This window comes from Falco biarmicus, chromosome 7 (genome assembly GCF_023638135.1).
Source record: "Falco biarmicus isolate bFalBia1 chromosome 7, bFalBia1.pri, whole genome shotgun sequence".
Lineage (NCBI taxonomy): Eukaryota > Metazoa > Chordata > Aves > Falconiformes > Falconidae > Falco > Falco biarmicus.
The window spans coordinates 51,577,002-51,598,493 of NC_079294.1; the positions used below are offsets into that span (position 1 = coordinate 51,577,002).

A 21,492-nucleotide genomic window follows, 5' to 3' on the forward strand; every position below is an offset into this window, starting at 1 on the left:
TACCATTATGCTACCTTGAAAAATAGAATAAACCCCTTTTCTTAATCATATTATTTTAATGAGGTATTTTGTATACTTTTAAGCAGTATTCATAGTTTGAGAAAGTGGAGAGAAAGAAGTGGGAGTATAGATCTTAGTTCTCTAAGAGCCTCGCTACCGTTGGACTTGTTTGGAGTGGGTAGCCTAGGGCCCTTCGTGCTTCACCCCAGGAGGCTGGAGGGGTGGAGCGTGTAGCACCCTGAGCTGCTGGCACCACTTCAGTCGTTGCTCTTAACCAAGTGAATGCTGTCGTTTTACTCTTTTTTTTCTTTTAACCTGCAGTGGATTGCAAGAGGAAATGGAGTTGAAACCAAAGGAAGTATGCCTGTTTGCATGGACAGATCCAACTAAAACAAGAAAATTGACTTGGGGCTACTCCCAGAACTTTGGTGAACATGACCTACTTAAGGTAAGTTTCAGAAGGGGACAAGTAAATGCTGAACCTATCTAGGACTGTAACAAGATACAAATTATCTGGGAGAAAGCTTCTTCAGTAAATTTGCATTTGTCTTGTCCTGTAAGAGACTTCTGAATGTACTCTTCAGTAGCAAGACTTCAGATGCTTAGATCAATGTATTTGGAGGACTGCACACAAACTCCAACCTGTATTTTATCCATGGTTTTCTTGGATATGAAAGAAGAAAGTTAAAGTGTATGAGCTGTGGATGTATCTAAACAGTACAGAGGATGAATAAATTGCCAATTTTACAGAAGTGCTGCTTGCAGCTAAAGTATCTCCTAAAGATGTAGAAAATCTTTAACTGTTGTGACTCTCGCTTCCTATGGGAAATGCTTGCATGGAGCTGAAAATTCTGAGTTGCTCACTGAACTATTCCGGTGTTTGTAACTCATGCAGTATTAAAACAGAAACATGTGTGAAGCTGGAGCAAAATAACAATGGCCAAGGTGGGAAATGAGTTGGAGAAAGAGGGAAACTGTAATGAGAAGCAGAGGTAAATTTAGGATAAGGCTGGGCAAGTATTTTGTTAAAGAATAGGGGAGCAAGCGTTGATGGGGGAAGACTTTCCTCACCTAACTGGAGTGCAGGCTAAATGTGTGTCTGTTTCTAAATAGCAGCCCTCTTGAACCTTTTACTAAACTCTGAATTCTTCAGAGGTGGCTAGGTTTTTCTGTTGACTATGCACAGACTTGAGATATGAAAACGGAAAATATTACTAGCTAAAAGTAGGGACAAGAAAGCAAGTGTTTCAGTTATACTGGGAATGGATTTAGTTTCTCACAGCTGAATTCTGACAGTTAACTAATTAGTGTGCTTTCCTGTATAAGCACTTTTCTTGGGTCAAATTTTATATGTTTACAAATTATTTTAGTTTGAAAAGTCAATCATGATTATTTGGGGCTTTTGAGAAGAGGCTTTTAACTGTCTCAGTTTTGCCTCACAAATTAACAAATAAGGAGTATCAGCATTTGGAGAGCAGAGATCTTCATCATTGTCTGGTTTTACTGATCTGTGGTACATGATTAATGCCTTCTTCCCCTGTCACCTACCTTTCTAAGTATTTTCTTTTGCTGTGAAGGCCTTTGTTTCATAAATTCCAATATTATTCTCATCCACAAATATTGCTGGAATGGCTACTTCTAAAAAGGAAGAAAAATATGAAATCCCCACCCCCAGCATATTTCAAGTGTTGGGATACAAGATACCACCAAGTCAGTATGATGCAGTAAACTGACCAAAGAAGAATACTGAGTTCCAGTTTGTATGTGTGCCAGTAAACTTGCTTGCTTATAACCATAGAGCAAGAGCATGGATTTATTCCTGTAGTATATAGAGTATATTAATACTTTGTTTTTTCTCCCCTCCCCCCCAATACAGGATGAATGTGGCCAGTTCCCTTACAATGCAAATACTCAGATACACTGGGTGTCTTTCCTGGATGGACGCCAACGAGTGCTACTTTTCACTGATGATGTTGCATTAGTTTCTAAAGCACGACAAGCAGAGGAGCTGGAGCAACCTGATCAAGAAATAAACTTGTCAATCCACAGTCTTGGACTTTCTCTTGTTAACAATGAAAATAAACAAGAAATCTCTTATATAGGAGTTACTAGGTACTGCACATGAAAGCCTAAGTATACATTGAAATAATTGAAATTTGACAGCATATTGTAATTTCACCTAAACAGTTGAGTTGAAGGGAATATCTTTCAAATGAAATTAATGTAAATTAAACATTTTAAAATTAAGTTCTACCTTATTCCTATTGTGCAGTTTGAATAAATAGGATTTAAGTGCCTGCTTTCTTAGCTTCTGTTAAGCAAAAGTACACAATAGGTTTTTTTGAGACTGAAAAATTAGGATAATATATTTTTACATGGTTTGCATACGTAAGAAAGGTGTAAGTACTTTTAAATTCTTAACTTGTTATTTGTCTTGCAGTTCTGGTGTCGTTTGGGAACTGAAACCAAGGCAGAAGTGGAAACCATTTAATCAAAAGCAAATAAACCTGTTGGAACAAGCCTATCAGCAGTATCTTTGTAAGAGTGCTTTCCAAGCTCAAGGTTGGCATAAACTAGACAGCAATACTGAGGTATGTTTCGAGGTTTCAGTGTTTAAATGATTGCAGAATGTGGAACAGGCAAAACAGAAGTCTGTAAAAATAAGGTTAGGTGCTGTGTTAAGAGAAGCACAACAAAAAGCAAGCTTTTTTTGCAATAGTTTCACATATTATACAGTAGAACATTTTTGTATTGAGGTCTTTTCCAGACTGGTATTATGAAGTAAGAATCTCAAAGAATTTTGCTTTTGTGTGGTAGAAAAGATTGCTTGGTATCTGCATGTTAGTTATGAACCTATATTCTCATTGATGTAACTTAGTCGCAGAAATCTTGGGTTTAGCTTCTTGGTAAGCTGCAGTTTCCATGACTTGATATGAGAAAGGAGCCTATAGTGTTCAAAGACTTGAAATTAATTCACTTACCTGAGCTTTTTCTGACATTGATTATACATGCCTGTAATCCACGTATAAATTTAGCACGTTGAAATGGCTAAGCACAATACAGGCATTTATAGTACCATAATCAGGCTTGTTTTTTATATCATCCTTTAATTTGAAAAACATATATATCCTCAGCTCTATTAATACTTAGGTATTGTACATTGCAGTAGTGCATTTGAAGTGTGTGGTAACAAAAGGTCCTATCTGTAAGTTGACTTAAAATAAAGGAGAGGTTTTTTCGTTTTTTTCCTCATAACTTAAATGTTTCAGGATCCGGATAAAAGCATCGGGGAAAGTAGTCAGCTGCATGTAAAGATCTTTAATTATGCCGTTGTAATATATAACTCATGAAGAAATATTTACTAAGATGAAACAGAGATTCACACTTGGGGCAACTAAAATTGCAATGTAATGTGCTTATCAGACTAACTTGTGGTTCTCATTACATTCCATGCAGATAGTGGGTTGCGTGGATTGAGTAATTGAATGGGTCAAGTAATTCAGTAGCCATGTGATCACAAAATAAGGAAAAATGCAGGATTTGATTGCTAGTCTGTTTATTAGTAACATAACATTTTACTATTTCTCAAATTAAATCGTGTGTTAACTCTGCTTGCTTAAATTTCCAGGTGAATTTTAGTAGGGTTCCAATGGAAATGCGTCTCCCAGTCAGATGCAGCATCCGGCGCAACTTCCTGTCAGGAATTCAGGTTGAATTCAAACAGTCGCCTCACCAAAGAAGCTTACGGGCTCAACTGTATTGGCTGCAGGTACCATCTTTCATCATGTTCCATAAACAAAACAGGCACTTTAAGGCTTTTATTTTATTCATTTATGTGAAGAAGTACCTCCAAATCTTACATATGTGGTGCTCTGCTCACTATGTCAGAGTAGCAGAAGTGCTAAGAATGCTTCATTTATTGAGAAGTGCTGCAGAACTACCATCCCAGGATTTTGCAAGTGGTAAAGAAAAAATCCTGTAAAATTGTGGGGTAATGTAAGGCAGGGTGTTATGATGCAAAGTTGCTTTCTAGAGAGAGATGTTTTGGTGTATTAAACAAAAACCTCAACATTTTTCAAAATTTATTTACCATAATTTGTGTATAGTCATGTAACACATGACTCTAGAGGCTGTGTCTAGAGGTTCAGAGATCTTTAGTACAAAGACTACCTGTCTAATGGAAAGTAGATAATTGACATATAAATACTCAGAAATAGTATGCAGTAATATATCTGCGTATAAGCTTAACAGCGAATTCGTGTGCAACACTTGCACCTGGTTAGTATTCTCCAGTCAGTTTTAATAACGTTGCTAAATTAACCAGTAGAGACTTCAGCAGGTACTAGTGAGAAGTGTTTAGTAGTAGAGGAAAACAGTGGTGAGAAATAGTCATCATTGTTGTCATCTTCATCTCCAATTGCTGTGCTTTAGAGTCCCCCAGGGGAGGGCATTCATTGAGGACTCTGATGCTTTTAATCATCAGCTGGTTACTTTTATCTTCTGCGTTTTGTTTTTGATTTTGCCTGAAGGTCGTTTTCACTGCTACACTCAATGTATGCTATCAGCTGTAGCCCTCCGAGTGAACCTTTGTGAATCTCTGTAAGCATTCCTCGTGCAACATTTCCAACCATCTTGGCTTCTATACTTAAATGGATAACACTCCAAACATCAGAGTAATCCTCTTTTCTCCTTCCCCCCAAATAAAAATGATGTTCTTTTTGAACGCACTCTATAAACAAGTTTCTCAAGCTTTCTCAAATGAAAGTGGTCTTGGATTATCATGTCATTAAAATATTCCTGTAATTATACAATATTTTTTTAGGTTGATAATCAATTACCAGGATCGATGTTTCCGGTTGTATTTCATCCTGTAGCCCCTCCCAAGTCAATTGCTTTGGATTCAGGTAAGAGAAAACCTTTAGTAATATCAGATTTATTCAGCCTTGGAAGTAGTAATTTGGCAATTTGGGGTTTTTTTTTCCGTATACTTAATTATTTTTTTCTATTTAGAACCAAAACCCTTCATTGACATCAGCATCATCACTAGATTCAACGAATATAGCAAAGTACTGCAGTTCAAGTGAGTTTAACAGTGTATTGTGATATAACTTTAGAGATTTTATGTATTTTAGAAGTGAACCTTGTTTTAAAGTTCATGTTCTCCTGTCCAAACTACTTTTGACTTTGGACTGAGTTTTTAAACATCATTCTAAAAGAAACTTACTTTTAGAAAATAAGGACTGACCATGTGAAGGGACTGATATGCAGATTCTTTAGTAATCAGAATTATCTCCCTCTTGTACTACAATATCGGAGTTGCGTGTCTGCCTGTTTGCTGTACGGTGCTGAGTTTATTGGTGCTCTAACAGACAGCTCATACAGTCTGTAGTGTGGCCCAGTACAGTGGGTTACATTGTGAAATGTATGGGTTTTAGTTTATATGGCTGTGTCTTGGGGTTTTGTACTAAAATGAGACAAGAATGTTACACTGATGGCTTCTAATGCAAGTATCTGTACCCAACCAGTGTGTGTATAATATTTGAGGACAATGAATTTTAATAAAATAAATATTCAGTAATATGACTTTCAGAGAGAGGCAGCTGGATAAGAGGTGGAAATATGTTGTTTAGGTATGTTATCCATGGAGCGCATGGAATCATAATGTATGAATATAAGTAGTATTTGGTGATAGTTAGTATTTTTAGGTATAGTTGGAAAGTGTTAAAATACGAATAAACTGCAGTAATGTATAACTTTGTGAGGCTGCTATGACCTTCTAACTGTAAGTAGGCAGTTGATAATGTAGATTGTGTCTTAATATGCAACATTACATAACAAAATTTCAATTAGGTAAAACTTCAAACAGGGTAAGCATGTGATTACCAAGTTAAACTTTTACAGGTACACACTTGTTTTCCCATTTTAGATACTTCATGGTTCTTATCCAGGAAATGGCACTGAAAATTGATCAGGGATTTTTAGGAGCACTTAGTGAATTTTTCACTCCCTCTACAGACCCAGAAGCTGAAAAACAAAGGGTAATGTATGAAATAAACTGATTTTTACCAGAACAGGGCCTTTATGGTAACAGTGTTGCTGTTTTTTGAAAATTTCAGTTTAAATGAGTGAATATTGCATTTGACAGCAGTGAATAAAGGGACAAGATTAGATAATTTTCTGTTAAGCATTGGCGGTGAGCATTACTAATTGACAAGTTTGAGTAAGTGATACTTGGGTATGTGTAACTGTCTTCTGCTCTTTTCATGTTTCATTAATTGATGGCACAGTTGTTTTAACAGTGGCTACTAAGGCTTAAGGGTGGTAGATGAAATAACATTAGAGTTCATGGAGTGGACTTGTTAGTCTATAGTGCTTTTTGTTTTTAGAGAGAACAACAGATTTTCATGGCTCGAAGTCGTATATAGATGGATAGTATTTGGTTCTAGTGTGCTTAGGAGAGTCATTTTTATAAGTTCCTTTTCTTAGAAATTTTATCTACTGTATAAAAATTCTAATTTTGTGAGGAAATACAAAACCACAAAGCAGCTCAGGAAGTTATTTTATTAGTAGTTCTGAAGCGATACCTTAAGTGATTGAGGAATTTAAGGGAATATCAAGTGATACAGCATGAAATAGAAGAGTCACCCAGAAATTGTGTGGATTTGGGGTTTTTTTTAGGGTGGTTATTATTTTGTTTTCCCCTGGATTGAAAAATGTATTAGTACAGTTATAGTCTGGTATACAAAAAGTAATTAGTCTGTTTCCAGTTTTGGAGGTGTTGACTGATTAACTAGTTAACTGTTTTATTACATTTGACTGATTATTATTTCTGCTGTTCATATGCATAGATTTTTTTACTCATCTTTATATATAATATTAATTGTATTACATATATGGTGATGAGATTAACTTCTGTTCTCTTTACTCTTTTTTTTCTTAATGAAACCAGTCTAAATTAATTCAACAAGATGTGGATGCACTTAACACTGAGCTAATGGAGTCTTCCCTAACAGACCTGTCAATGCTCAGCTTCTTTGAGCATTTCCATATTTCTCCAATTAAGGTATGTTAAAGAGATACTTGTGGTTAAGGTATCATGATATCAACTGGCTTATTAATTCCATATAGTAAATACATCCTCAGATCAACCTTCTGAGGAATTGAGGTCTTCATGCTGTCTTCCTAATAGGGATTTTTTAAATATTCTCTAGAACTTAATGGTTTGTTGAAAAACTTTCATAGTTGCCCATGAGTAGAAACAGACCCTTAACCATTGCTAAGTGGGTAGAGTCAATGGGTATAATAATGAGAAGGGCTAGAGAGAATGCTGGCCTGAAGGTATCCAAGTATTGCAATTTATCATACATTAAAACACACTTCCGTGCGCTTGTCTTCATGTCTCTCTTCAACCAGTATAGATTTTTTCGGAGCAAGGGAAGAAGGATCATCAGTAATTGTATGTTACTCTGAATCAACAGAATCCCCTAAGGATATCAGATTGAAAAAGAGTTTAGAGGAAAAATAATTATTTTCCTTTTCACTGAACATATAAAAGGCAGACGTAAATTCTGATACAGATCATTAAATTCTGTCGCTTTTTCCAACTTCTTCACTACCTCTTAAGGTACACTTAGATTCTCAGATTATTTTTTTTTCTGATGTGATTTGGCTTATAAACTTTGAAAAATGTGAAACCAGGGAAAACACTAGAGGAACAAGACATTATTGTGATTTTTTTAATCATTCCTTACCTTGTCTGGTTAAAGTTGTTAAAGAAACAGTTATAATTTTAAGTCTCTTTTGCATCTTTATTTGAAGTGTCTAGATGGGCTGCCTGTGATGTACGGGAGGGGGCTGCTTTTTCTCTCCTGTGTTTTTTTACCTTAATTCGGTGTCTCATCTCAATATTATAAACCACTGGATAGTGGAAGACTGAAAATGGCCTTTTGGGGTGGTGGTGGTGGCGAGGCATGGGTGGAGAAAACTGGGAATCATTAAAAACTCAAATCATGCAAGTTAACTGCTATGCCCTCTTTTAAGCGAGTAGAAGGGAGCACAATTGGTTATGGTGGTGAACAAGAGGAAAGGAAAGTAATTTTCTGTTGTCCTCTCCACCCGTAAAAGTGTGTGGAATTCTGTTAAAATAACTGTCTTAGGAACACTAAACAATCCCATTTTAGTGTTAAAGGCACTTCTCTGAAGTTTATGCATTTCCCCAAAGAGTGAGTAGTTGCAAAAATACACACAAACTAGTTAAATCTTATATTCTGATTTACTTAACTTTTACTGGGAATTAAGCTCCACCTATTTAACATGTTTCTGTCATTGTTTACAGGAATTTATAGATGTAAACATAAAAAAAGTTAAACTTCCAGGGCAACTTCCAGGACCTTGTATTTTTAATAGTAATATCTTTGTGAGTTCAAGCATGTTCATTGAAATTGTTCATTTCCTCAAAATGAGTAAAAGTACACTTTACCACTCTTTCACCACTGCTTTGTTTACATGCGCACCACACAACCTGTCTAGTGTCTTGGGTTTTTTTTTTTTTTTTGTCTTGATTTGTCTTGTTTTATTAATTCTGCTTTGATAGTTGCATTTGAGTCTATCTCTGGCTTCTGGTGGAGAAGCATCAGATAGGAGAGAAGAAATGATAGCCATCCATTCTCTGAATTTGCTGTTGAAAAGTATTGGAGCCACTCTAACAGATGTGGATGATCTTATTTTCAAGTAAGCTAATAAAGATCTTCTAAAAATATTTTAATAAAGCTACTATACATTTAATAATTGGGTCCATGGTATACTTTGCTGACTGACTTTATAAATATATACAGCCTTTGGGGAAAGGGAAGATGGGGTTTGGGCTCTTTTTTAAGAGAATAAGGCTTCAGGATTATCTGAAGGAACTATTCAGAAGCAGGAAGGATATCTATAACTAATGTGTGATTACTTGTCTTTCAGACTTGCTTTCTTTGAAATTAAATATCAGTTCTACAAGAGAGACCAACTGATGAAGAGAGTTGTTAGACATTATAGCGAACAAGTAAGCTTATCTAGTTTTAGTCAAGCCTTTGTAAAATTTTGCATATATTACAGATTTCAGAAAATAGGAAAGAAAAGGTGAATACCTCTAAAAGCTAATAAATTTTTATTTCATGGTACTGAAGTAGGAATCTGGTGGCATATTATGAAAACGTAAATACAGAAGTGCCCTGAAAAATGTGTGTTAAGAATTTTAAAGTGGCTACTTCCTTTTATTTAAATCTTCATTAACCAAAGTATTCTAGTTGTTATCCATACATATACTGCCTCTCTTACCTAAGGCTTTCTTCGTTCTAGTAGGCATACATAGTTGAATACTCTTAACACTTTACTTTGGTAGTAAATTAAAAAATTTAACAGCCTGGGTTCTAACATTATGTAACAACATAATGTTTTGTTTTGTTTTTTTTTTTGCTTTTTCCCCCTCCCTCATTGTTTAGCTCCTGAAACAGATGTATGTTCTGGTACTTGGATTAGATGTTCTTGGAAATCCATTTGGCTTAATCAGAGGATTGTCTGAGGGAGTAGAAGCTTTCTTCTATGAGCCATTCCAGGTATGACTTTCTGATTCTTCACTGCATATGAATAGTAGACTGATTATACTCGTAGGGTTGTAGTTCTGTTGTCACTGTACTCTGCACCCTGCAAAGTTAAAAAAGCAGTCATTTTTTTTAACTTTAAAGAAATAATAAATTGAAATGGCCTTACTTTCATAGTGTAAATGAATTACTAGTTTTTCTTGAAAGAGATGCATAAATGTATGGTTTTCTGCTATTCATAATAAGCTTCATTCTTAGGGTGCTGTTCAAGGACCTGAAGAATTTGCTGAAGGCTTTGTAATTGGTGTTAGAAGTCTTCTTGGACACACAGTGGGTATGTATCATATTGTTACTGTTTTAATAAACCGTTAACTCATGGATTGCTTTTTTCTTTTTTTCTTATTTTCAAGGGAAAGTTATATTTTTAAAGTATCTACATGGTAATTTTTTTAAGTATTAGTATTAAGTATTAAATTTTTAAAGTAATAGTAAGTATTTAAGTTTGTCAGATAGTATTGCCAGTATTCATGATACAGGTTATTCCTACCTAACTGACTTGAGACCATTTAAATGTCCATTTTCCAAACTGAGAAACACTGCATGTATAACTGAATTTGTAACATGCTGTGAATGAATATGGGAAATAATTCCGATGGTCCTAAAATGTCTGGAGAAGCTTGAGAAGTGTTTTGAATAGAAGATACTGTTACAGTTACTTTAGATTTTTATTTGCCTATGTGTTACAGGAATTAGTGAAAATACAATTCCATCCAATATGCTATATAACATGTATTGAGGCAATTTAAGAGTTACCTTTTGCAGTATTTATGGATGTCAGGCTAGATCTAGAGTCTCCTCATGGGTGACGTGGTAGTCACTTTGTGTTAAATTCGTAATATCTAAACTGAATATGAAGGGAAACTTCTATGACCTTGGTGGCTTCTTACGTCTTGTCTGCTGTTAAATTGTGAAAGAACAGTAACTCCTGCTTTCTGCCCTGTTCCATCAGGTGGTGCAGCGGGGGTGGTATCTAGGATTACTGGTTCTGTTGGAAAAGGCTTGGCTGCTATTACTATGGATAAAGAATTCCAGCAGAAACGGAGAGAGGAAATGGGTCGGCAGCCAAAAGACTTTGGTGACAGCCTGGCCAAAGGAGGAAAAGGCTTGTTACGGGTATGAACTTGAAGTTGAGGGCATGGTGTTCCAACTTTTAATCCATGCTTGAAACTTACATGCAAGCAAGTTACTCTTCTTTATCAGTTCATGAACTAAACAGAAGAGACAAACAGGCAGTCAGTTTATAGGAGAGTCAGTGTAATGTATCAGCTTTAGCGTTTGAGGTTGTGATTTTGGCTAACTTGTGGAATTGAAGGTATGGTTTCAGAGGGGAAAAGTGTAGGAAGTAACACCAATTTCCCCTGTGAATTATATAAATACACAGTTACTCATGTTGAACAAATGTGTTATCTAATTAAAGCAGCTGGGCCTGTATTTTTCCTTGCAGTCAGTTCTGTCATTTCAGTCAGCTGACTGTGAATTATGAGCTCTGAAGCATGTGCTGCTTACTAGAAATTACGTTCTATATACTGAGGTCTTGTAAGACCTGCTAGGTTTTCTTGACTTAAAAGAATATGAACATAAAGCAAGTAGAATGTGTATAAAAGTACCACAGTAAGTTTGAGAGATTTTTTTGAAACAGAAGCTGTGCAACCCCTGTATTTTTCTGGTTGCTGAAAGATCATGCCTGTTTCTAGTTAGCATTAAGTATGAGACAACTCTCATGTAAACAATTACAGAGAGATCTGTATGACTTGAATATAATTTAAGTATTCTAGTAAATTCCATCACTTCCCATACAGAAGAAAAGCAGTCAACATATTTCTAAGATAATTATAAATAATAAACATTTTGGAGTTGTTTCTGATACTGTTTGCTGAAGATTTGGAAGTTATCTCAGTGGATTTTTATTATTCTGCTTAGTGTCATTAAACTACTTGACTTTTAAAGTCTTCCAGAAAATTGTTTGGTATTAACTTCTCTTGAGTATTTTGTATCACTGACTCATGACTGGGAATTCTGGCAGCTTCCTGTTAGTAGTGAAAGTGAAATAGTGACTTTGTTAATTATTACAAGACTGAATACAAAAATTTGCTGTCTTTTTCTTGCCAGCAGAAATGTTTCTTCAGCCATTTTAGGTTTTCCCTCCTCTCTTCTTTCCCTCTGTTATAATTGTCTTAAAAAATTAAATTAAAAAAATCCCCACAAACCCACCAAAAAATAAACCACCCAAAAAGACCCAGCCAAACAGTGTTTTACAATGAAAATGAGAGATAAGTCATTGTTCAGTTAGACTATAGCATTTCTGTTTCTGAGTAGGAACTTAACTGCCTTCTTTATTTTAGGGCGTTGTCGGAGGTGTGACAGGCATAATCACTAAACCTGTAGAAGGTAAGCATTAAGGCTGCGCTGAACTGCACTGTGTAAATGGTTTCCCAGTACTTTACAATTTATTTTGTAATTTTTAAGAAATGCCTGCTTTAAGTGTGGTGATGCTAAGCTGCAGCAAGATTGTATTTCTGATTCAAATGTGACCTTACTACATTTTCAGCCTTTCTATGAATTAAGGAATGGTTGTCTTTGATATATATTATGTTAGGCCTACTGTAGCACCTAATATATTGTTTAAAGCCGTAATAGAGATACTAAAAATAGTAAATTAGAAAGCACCAATTGAAAAAAGTTTTTTAGAACTCCAAAGTTCGGAGAAATGTTAAAAAACAAATTTGGTTTTATGTCTGAGATCTGTATTTGTTTTTGTGGAGTCTATCAGTTTATCAGCATGATAGATGTTGAAAAAATGCAAGATAAAATACCTCTTAGTAAATTCATGTCTTGGTGATTTAAATGTCGGATGTTGATTGTTACTGTGTTGTATTTTATAGGTTATTGGCAGACACTTTGAGGTGTAGTCCTCCTCTCATTGGTGGATGAACACACATGTTTTCTAAACACTGTCTTGGCTCTTCCATAGTTATGTATAGTGTTATGTATTACCAGAAACACGTATAATTTTGAGATATGAATAGTTAGCTTCCATTATATTTGTGCATCTTAAGAGTCTTCAGATTTTTTTATTACTGTCAACCTATAAAAACTGATCTGTTGGCCTACAGTCCAGACTGAAAATGTGAGGAAAACCTAGTTGACCTCTCAGTTACGCTGTTTTTGGAGGCTCGTAGGGTGTTAAGTGGACAGCAATGTGTCTGAACAGACGAGGAAGCAATGTGTGACTTCACAGAGAACTTTTTTTTTTAAGGTGGATTGTACATAATCAATTCATGTGGGCTGTTTCCAGTTCAAACAGTTCTAATGCAGCCTGGAGCAGTAATGGTTTAATTCTGTGGCTAATGTTTTCAAGGAGTAGGTCATTAAAATGATTTCTGTTACTTTTTTTTTTAAAGGGGCTAAAAAAGAAGGTGCAGCTGGATTCTTTAAAGGAATTGGAAAGGGGCTTGTAGGAGTGGTAGCCCGCCCAACGGGTGGCATTGTAGATATGGCAAGCAGTACCTTCCAGGGAATTCAAAGGTAAAAATGTTAAGATGAAATTTTGAAGTCCTCTCCATGTGCTGGATACTGGGTGGTAAAGTGGTCCAGGGGCAGCGCACAATTCTTTGCGTTAAATACAATGTGCAGTAGGATGGACGAGGTTGAGATGTCTGGTATCCTGTAATGAGTGTATTTTATGATGATTTCTGGAAATTGCTGCTTCAGAACAACAAGTCTTGCAGTGTTGTAGTTCAGATAGATGATAACTAGTCAGTTCTCTCCTTTCAGTCCCTCCCCTGATTGGAAAGTACTTAAAAGGTCTTGTGTAAATTTTACTTTTGAGGTAGGCTTGTGTACTGCTGAATGGAAATAGCTAAATGTCATTTAGACTTACTGTAAAAAAAAAAAATAGACCTTTGAAATTTTTGGAGAAAGACTTGCCGGTTTGAAATTTGGCTAGCGTGCAAGTTGGAGGCTTCTTGTTTTTTAAGGGGAACTTTGGAAACTGTGTTAATAAACATCAGAACCCTTAGTAAATTATCCACAGTTGGGAGTAAACTTCTAAGTTATTGTGTAGCTGTCTAATTGGCTAATGTGTGCCTTTACTATTTACATTCTGTAGGCTACCCAGGAAGTGTACGTGGGATATGTGGCAAATGAAAGGGTGACTTTTTAAAGATACCTTGGTGAAACTAAGTAAGCTTACCAGAATACTGTTCCACTATCTATGGCAGGGTAGCAGAATCAACTGAAGAAGTATCTAATCTCCGTCCTCCACGTTTCATTCATGAAGATGGCATCATCCGGCCGTATGATAGAGTGGAAGCTGAGGGTTATGATTTATTTGAGGTATGACTTACATTGTAAATATAGTTAAAACTAACCTACAGGGTTCCATAAAACATGACATTAGAAAAAAGCTGCCAGGTATCTGTGACAGTTGTTACCCGTAGTAAAAATTTGCCCTGGCCAATTTCACATGGCAAGCCTGTATAGCAGGGAAGACCTAATGCTGGTCATAAGCTGAATGAAACAAGAAAACTGCAGCATTGCTGTTAAACGATCTTTTGTGTGTTATGTTCCGTAACCGCTTACCTGGAAGTAGGTAGTAGGATCAAGATTAGAGTATGTTGAAACAAATATTTTGATACTCAGTTCTAATGTTTTGCTTAATAACAAATTTGAGGCTGATTTACAAACTAAAAAAATTTTAAATAGGATGAATAGGGCTTGAATTGTTTGACATATAGTACAAATACTGAAATTTTAATTTTTCAGTTTGGTGGTATCAGCATTTGAAAAAAGTCTGCATGATTTCTCAGAATACCACCTTTTGGTATTTCCTTGTGTTGTTCTTAATAGCAATGTGTCATAGCTACAGGCATTGTACGCACATTTAGCCTGCTTCCACATCTGGATGTGGCTGACATAAGGAGGATGAATAACATGTGTTTTCAAGTCCTAGATAATCGGAATCTGGTTACCTTGTATTTCAGCCTTCATGTTCCTAAAACTTACCCTAAAATGCTTATTTTGTTGCTAAAAAGTTAAGAGTAAAGTAACTGTCTACATTAACATTTTAAGACCAAAACTTGCACATTTGCTTCTTTCTTCTACATGTTCTTTTAATTCTTATTTCCTATTCTATTTCTAATATTTCTCTTCTTTCTCTTTTTCTCCTGGCTTACGCAGCAAGAACTGGAATAACGGAGTAAACATTTTCCATATTTCTTTCTGTATTTCCATCATGGTCTTTTATCTGCCTTAAGTATTTAGATATAAAGGGCATGATCGGATTTAACTTGTCCTCTCCCCTTGATTCTTATCTTTTCTGTGTAGCAGTCTATTAAAACAGTGTTTCATGTTGTCCAGGCTAAGAAAACAAACTTGAATAACCATCTTCAGTAAGATTAGATGAGTGAGTAAGAGGAGAGAGACAAGGAGGGTCCTTTGTTTTCTGTATATTTGTTTTTCTAAGGATGCTTAGCTCCTTAGAAATGGCAACAACAGAAGGCACTTGGAAAGAAAAATAAACACCATGATAGGGTAGACATTGACTCCATTTATTAGCTTTCTCTTAGAGCTAGGGCTGTGAATGAAGGGAGAAAGCAATATTTTTATACTTGTGCAAAATTTAAAATAGTGATACTGAATGGTATTTTTTCCAGTGAAAATGCTTATAATACCATGATGCAGAGATACTGCTTCCATATAAATGTGAAGAAAACTTGCATTTGTGGTTTCTGTAATAGGCCATAAGCCTGTCACTTACAAATCTGGTGAACCACTATCACTTCAAGTTGCTATTACTACTGCTTCTTTATGAAATTTTATCAATTAAAAAATATAGCCAGCTCAGTTGCCTCTGGTTTCATTTGCAGAATCTTCTGGGGCTTTGATGTTCAGCATACTAAAATGTAAACTTTCAGCTGTTAACGTGAATTTACATATATGTATAAATAAAAAAATATATATTTCTAAATTAAGTGATGCCATAAATTTAATTTCTAATAGAGCTTCTCATGAATTAACAAGCTAAGCTTAACAAACTGTTCTCAGAGCAAATTGTTCACCTGTCGTACGTGAAAAAAACTGAATAGAGACATCTCTGCTGCTAATGCCTTTTTAGAATGTAGTGGTCAATAGCTTACTGAATTTAATTTTTTTTTTAATAAAACATTTAGTGAATTTTTAGTTTAGCTGATTGAATGGAATTTTGTTGTTGTGATACTCTAAACAGACCCATTTTTTTCATGTAGTGAGATTTTTTTATTTTTATTTTTTCTTTCTTCAAAAAGGACAATATAGCACAGTTAACACCAAAACCTGGATATTAGCAGTTCCCGCACATCTAATATTTGAATTTTTCTTAAATCTAAATGATGTAGATTGGAATTGTATACTAACCAAGAATGAATCCTCTATTTAGTTCACTACATACGGTTTCTTCCTTTTGGAAGTCAGTTAATTGAATGCAGGGGGTTTTGTTGGTGGTGGTTTGTCGTTTTGGTCTTTTTTAACTAACTGGTTTTGATTATTATGCTAGAGGTTAGTGTTGGGGAGGCTTCATTTTCTAGTGTTAATTACAAGCAAGAGGGGGACAGTGTCTTCACAGGAAATAAGATATTTAGCAAGGAAGATGAGTCAAAATCAGTTGTATGCATTTACAAATTTAATTGCAAATAACTCATAGGTACTAGTGTTGTTTGCATTTGAATCCAGTTTTGACCCAATGTTATGAGTAGTTTAATCAGAATCCCTACCCTCTCATCTATTTTAACTTAACTTTAATTCATACATCCCTTGAAAATAAATACATGCTTACAAGGTTGAAGCCTCGTAAGGTTACCTTAAGGTGCCTCAATACTATCCAGTGGTTGTACAAAAAGATGTTTCACTTAAATACTCATTTGTATGTGAAATGTAGATATTGGTAGACATTAGAGCTTGGCTTAAGAGGGGCATATATGTAGGTCTTAAAAGACAAGTTACTTTTTTCCACTTGAAGTTGTGGGGCATTTTTGTACAGAATAAGGACAGTCGCCAGATGGAGTAGATCAGTTGTATAAACTTGTTCATGCAGTGTGTTTTCCCAGAAGTGCTGGATCTAATGTATATGGGCTATATAGGGATCTGCTCAGTCAATTCAAAACCTGGAAAGTTAGATTTAACATCTTGCAGACCAAGTCTCTAGCTCATGCAGTGAAGCTCAGTATTATAGAATGCATTTTCTTAAGCATAAATGCACAGTATGTGTAGCTGGAGAGAACAAAGAACAAATAGGACAACTCCAAGGAATAAGTTCTCACGAGTGCTAATCTTTGCATGATGAGTGTTTGCAGTCGATGAGATGTGCTAGAGCAGGTAATGAATGCCTTTGGCTTTGTTAGTCTTTGCATTTTAATATGCAGGTATTGCTGCCTGCTCTGGTTGAGGAGGCTGTCTTCTAACCCCAGCACTTAGGGTCTGACATGATGCAATTCATACATTATTCAATGCCTATGGCCTTACTTTGTTTCATTTCCCAGTTAAAGCATAGAGCATAGCATAGAGCATTATAAAGAATGCAGAATGTTTCATGAATAATTGAGACATCGTGGTAAGACAGTGCTGTGGCAAAGAGAATACTGTGCTAGAAACTGCAGATTCTATTTGAGTCACACTTCTGCTGTGTAAATTTGCACTGGTTCTTTCATTTCCACATAAAACAAGAATGCGTTGAGCTTTTAAGTGTTCTAGTATTCTTGTAAAAATAAAAGCATTTGGTAAAGATGCCTGAATTTTAAGAGTGTGTAAATCATGGAGTAATTTGCAGCAAGTGCAACCTCCTTTTTACATAATGCCACCACCATTGTGCTGGTGTCTACCAGGTGTACTGAGAATAGCTCTGAGTGATATTGCATCTCTTAAGCACAGAGCTCAGTGGGAACTCTTACTTTAGTAACACTGCATGTAAAATACAAAAAATACTATCGGGATTGTTTCTGAAGTTACGAGAAACAGGCTTTCTCTCCAAAGCTTTGAGTTTAAATAGAAGAAACATGCTTATGAATAAATCTGTTCAAATATGTGGCACATCTCATTTCTGCATATCCAGCAAAGGGATTCAGAACATGGATTGCAGCCTTTGAACTGCACTCTTACATGGCGATGGGTTTTGTATTTCTTAATTTTTTACTTGTTTTTCAAATAGTTATGGTTCAGGTATAAAATGTGAATTCATATTTCAATTTTAGACATGCTGCCATCTTTCTTCTGATGTTTTGAAGGGACTTTGAGATAAGCAGTCTTTCTGGCATTTTTTTCTCTTTCCACGTATGTTTTAGGGTTTCAGAAATTTCTAAGATGGTCAGAAAGTACTATTTTTTTTATAGAAGATGTGGACTCTATATTTTTGGTTGCTGGAAATGCTGAATTAATGTTTTTCAAAATGTCATGTCACTAGGGAGCAAATCCAGAAAAAAAAATGTTGTTGATTTAAACTTGTGAATATTAATGTACTTTTGATCTTAAAGGATTTTTGGGGGTTGGTTATGATGTATGATGATGCTTGAAGACTTTTGTTGAACTTTTAAATATATGCAAATATAAGTAAATGTTGACGCCTCTTTTAATTGATTCTGATATAAGCTGAGTTGACAAAAGATCTTTCCATTTGGGTGACTTAAACTATAGGGAGTTCTAGGCCTGCATGGTTGATCATAGACTGATAAATGTGGAGTCAGGTTTAGCTTCTGTTGTCATCTTACCGTTTTTATAGATACAGCTACGGAAATACAGAATGGAATATATCTTGACAAGGACTAACTAAAAACACACTGAATTTTTAGTCCTTCCTCTTTAAATTATTCACGCTAGTTTGTCAGAAACAGCTTGAGAAATTTACCATTATACAGAGGCTAGATTCCACAGTAACATCTGTAAAATTAACTTAAGGTCATCTTATTTTGCTATGAAGAACATCAAACCAATTTTGGGGCATCCGTGCCCTTGCTAAAACTTGCTCTGAGGTGCATGCATCCTGCATCCAGGCAAAGCATGTATGGCCTTCAGTCTTCATGATGTTTCCTCACATTCCTACACAGGAACTGTACATTTTCCAATAAAACAGATTAAATGATAAAAAGGGAGTTGTGTTGTCTTAGAGATTGCAAAGCTAACATGCATTGACAGTGTACCTATGTAACTGTCTTTGCTAATTTTTGCTGTGTAAACATTATTTACAAGTGGAAAGTGTATTTTGTAAAGTTTTTTTTTGCACTGATCTAACATTCTTAGTAGGTGTTTGAGATGCATGTACCATAGGTGAAATTTCAGCATCTCTGTTGATTTCACTGTGGTGATAGTTGAAAGCTCTTTATCTTAGCAATAAATGGTAAGTTTTATGGTGTGACCTAGGAAGACTGTAGTAGTTGGAGCTTCTGTAAAACCCTCTGTTGATCACCGTCGTAATTTTTAAATATAAAAAGCTCGCGGTTGTCAGAGAACATAACTAGGTTAGTGTCCCTGACCAGGCTTTTGTGACTAGTATGCTAGAGCCCTGTCTTTGTTAGAAGCCTCTTGAGTGTACACAGAATCCAGATGCTTTTTCTGGTTAGTGTCCTGGGGCAAAGTCCAGGGTATGCACACCTTCTTTCCAACAATTGTTTCCAGGGTTGAGACTATGTAATCCAACTGTTGGCTTCTAAAGATTTTCTAGTTTCTTACAAATAACTTCACAGAATTTCAACTTCAGTGGCTCTTTGATTTGCAGGTTCAGACATGAGATGACTGAAGTATAGGGAAGTATATATCGCATATTTCAACTATACTTAGCTTTGCAGTCCAAAATAAATGCTGAACTAATTTTAAACTAGATGTTTATATTGCTTGTTTCATTATTATTTTTTTTTTCATGCTAGGAGTTTTCACCTTAAAATGTAACAGTGTATGGCTTCCCCAAAGAGAAGGGTCTGCCTGGGTATTTTAAGGGCTTCCCTTTGGAGTGTTCTGCTGGTAGCTGGTTTTAGATAAGATGTATGTCATACAACACTGTTACTGTGGTAGGCTTGCTATGGAGAGAATTCATGATCTCTGCATTTAATGCAACCTGTGTACAGGTAAGGTTCTTCAGTAGCAATTACGTATTTCTTGTGTACAATGACAATTACAGTCTGAATGTGAATTCTAGCCACCTTACAGCTACTAAATATATATATACAGAATTATATACAGAATTATAACAGAAAACATGTATTTAATTGCAGTAGACCACTTCTGTCTTGAAAACTAACATTCATTCAAACTAGTAACCCAAGTATGTTTGCCTGTAACACAGTGCTGTGTTAGTTAATCAAGCTGGTAGCAAAGCAGAGTGGATAGAAGGAGATTGCCTGCTCTCTGACAAATTTGTATCAGGAGCATCAGTAGTTGGCACAGATGTATTATCATGCCCAGTTGGAGGTTGGGCTCCCATTGGTAGTACATTATTCAGTTCACAATTTTATCTTTTTCGATGTGATGCTTTGACGTGTATCCATTTCCCACAAAAACATTGATGTGTCACTCTGTGAACCTTGTTGCCTTTAAGCCAGTGTTATTGTGAGCTTGATTTAGGGATGACTGTGACTGTCTTTTGTGCTGCTTTTCATTGTTGGTGGAATATTGTAAACATGGTGGCATGCTTTACAAAATATACTTCAGTTAAGCAGCATGTGCAGAATGGGAAATCTGAAAAATATGTAATCAAAAAATTAGTGAAGTGAAAAAAATAGCTCAGAAGCACTTCAGTACTTAATTGTAAAACTTTAACCTATGTATTCATGGTTTGTCACTTGAGTTGTAGCTGTCCAACAAAAACTTGATGAGTGATTTAATCTGCGCTTCCATATACTTTCTTATTTGGGATGTTGAATAGGCATGTCCATTCAGTGCTTCAGAAACCTAATCTTGAGGTGCATTGAGTATTTGTAACTTGACGGTTTATTTCTAAGGGTCTGGGTCATGTGCTGCTGCCTCTTAAAGGTACTGTTGCAGGTTTTTCATGCTTGAATCAAGTCTGCAGCATGGGGTGTAACAGAAAAAAAATTACTAAACAATTACTAGCACAGAAAGGACATTAAAACTGTAGAAATACTCAGCTTGATGAATGAGAACACGGTGAGAGCCTGCCTTTAAAGCACCTGTTCAACAAAGCAACTTTTTAAAAGGCGTTTGAATTGAAAACACTGCTTTGAGTTTCCTTTTACAGCCCAAAAATTATTTTCTGTTTCTATTACAGAAATTGCACATCAGAAAGCTGGAAAAAGAGAGCTATCGATACCACTGTGCGCTTCCAAGAGGCAGAAGAGCAAACCTTATCATTACAAATAGGTATTGAGTTTTGAAGGCTTACTAAGAGCTTGTCTTCATTTCAGCTTGAGGATTAGACATCTGGCTAGGTCTAAAGCAATTGCTCTTTTCTGCATATGTACTTTTCTTACCCATTTTTTCTTGATTTTTTTTTTACAGTTTATTTTGTTGCCATTATGAAAAATGTAATATTATAGTAGTGTCAATGTTAGGTACTAATTTAGGAAGACAGTTGAGGTCAGTGATCCTTTCATCATATTGGAGGGAAATATTTTTTTATCTATCTTTCTAATTTTTCAAATTATCTTGTCATAAGTGTTCGCATTCAAACCAACATTTTGATAATCCACATTTACCATCTTGTTACTTAAAGGATACTCTAAATGGAGTCTTAAGGTTTTGTGCAAGTATGAAAATTATTATTAAACTCATTGGACCATTTCTGGAATTCAAGATGTTACTAGTCGTGGATACACAGTTTGAGGACTCAAAACTTTCTAAATACATTGAGAGAATGAAAAGGAACCCATGAATT

At 35.5% G+C, this 21,492-nt stretch overlaps 1 protein-coding gene across 3 annotated transcripts in view; it reads left to right on the top strand.

Annotated features, from left to right (window-relative positions):
• VPS13C (vacuolar protein sorting 13 homolog C) overlaps positions 1–21,492 on the top strand; it is a 97,315-nt gene that overhangs the window by 70,087 nt on the left and 5,736 nt on the right. For 2 of the 3 annotated variants that reach the window (XM_056345882.1, XM_056345883.1), the window contains 17 exons: positions 322–448; positions 1,877–2,112; positions 2,441–2,591; positions 3,629–3,769; positions 4,823–4,904; positions 5,011–5,080; positions 5,927–6,038; positions 6,950–7,063; positions 8,594–8,730; positions 8,962–9,043; positions 9,483–9,596; positions 9,840–9,915; positions 10,591–10,754; positions 11,984–12,029; positions 13,043–13,166; positions 13,862–13,976; positions 20,887–20,978. In XM_056345882.1, coding sequence (XP_056201857.1) covers positions 322–448; positions 1,877–2,112; positions 2,441–2,591; positions 3,629–3,769; positions 4,823–4,904; positions 5,011–5,080; positions 5,927–6,038; positions 6,950–7,063; positions 8,594–8,730; positions 8,962–9,043; positions 9,483–9,596; positions 9,840–9,915; positions 10,591–10,754; positions 11,984–12,029; positions 13,043–13,166; positions 13,862–13,976; positions 20,887–20,978 — 1,983 coding nt within the window. Of the gene's footprint in view, positions 1–321; positions 449–1,876; positions 2,113–2,440; positions 2,592–3,628; positions 3,770–4,822; positions 4,905–5,010; positions 5,081–5,926; positions 6,039–6,949; positions 7,064–8,593; positions 8,731–8,961; positions 9,044–9,482; positions 9,597–9,839; positions 9,916–10,590; positions 10,755–11,983; positions 12,030–13,042; positions 13,167–13,861; positions 13,977–14,819; positions 19,817–20,886; positions 20,979–21,492 lie in introns of those variants that run through there. The other variant, XM_056345884.1, reaches the window with a different exon arrangement.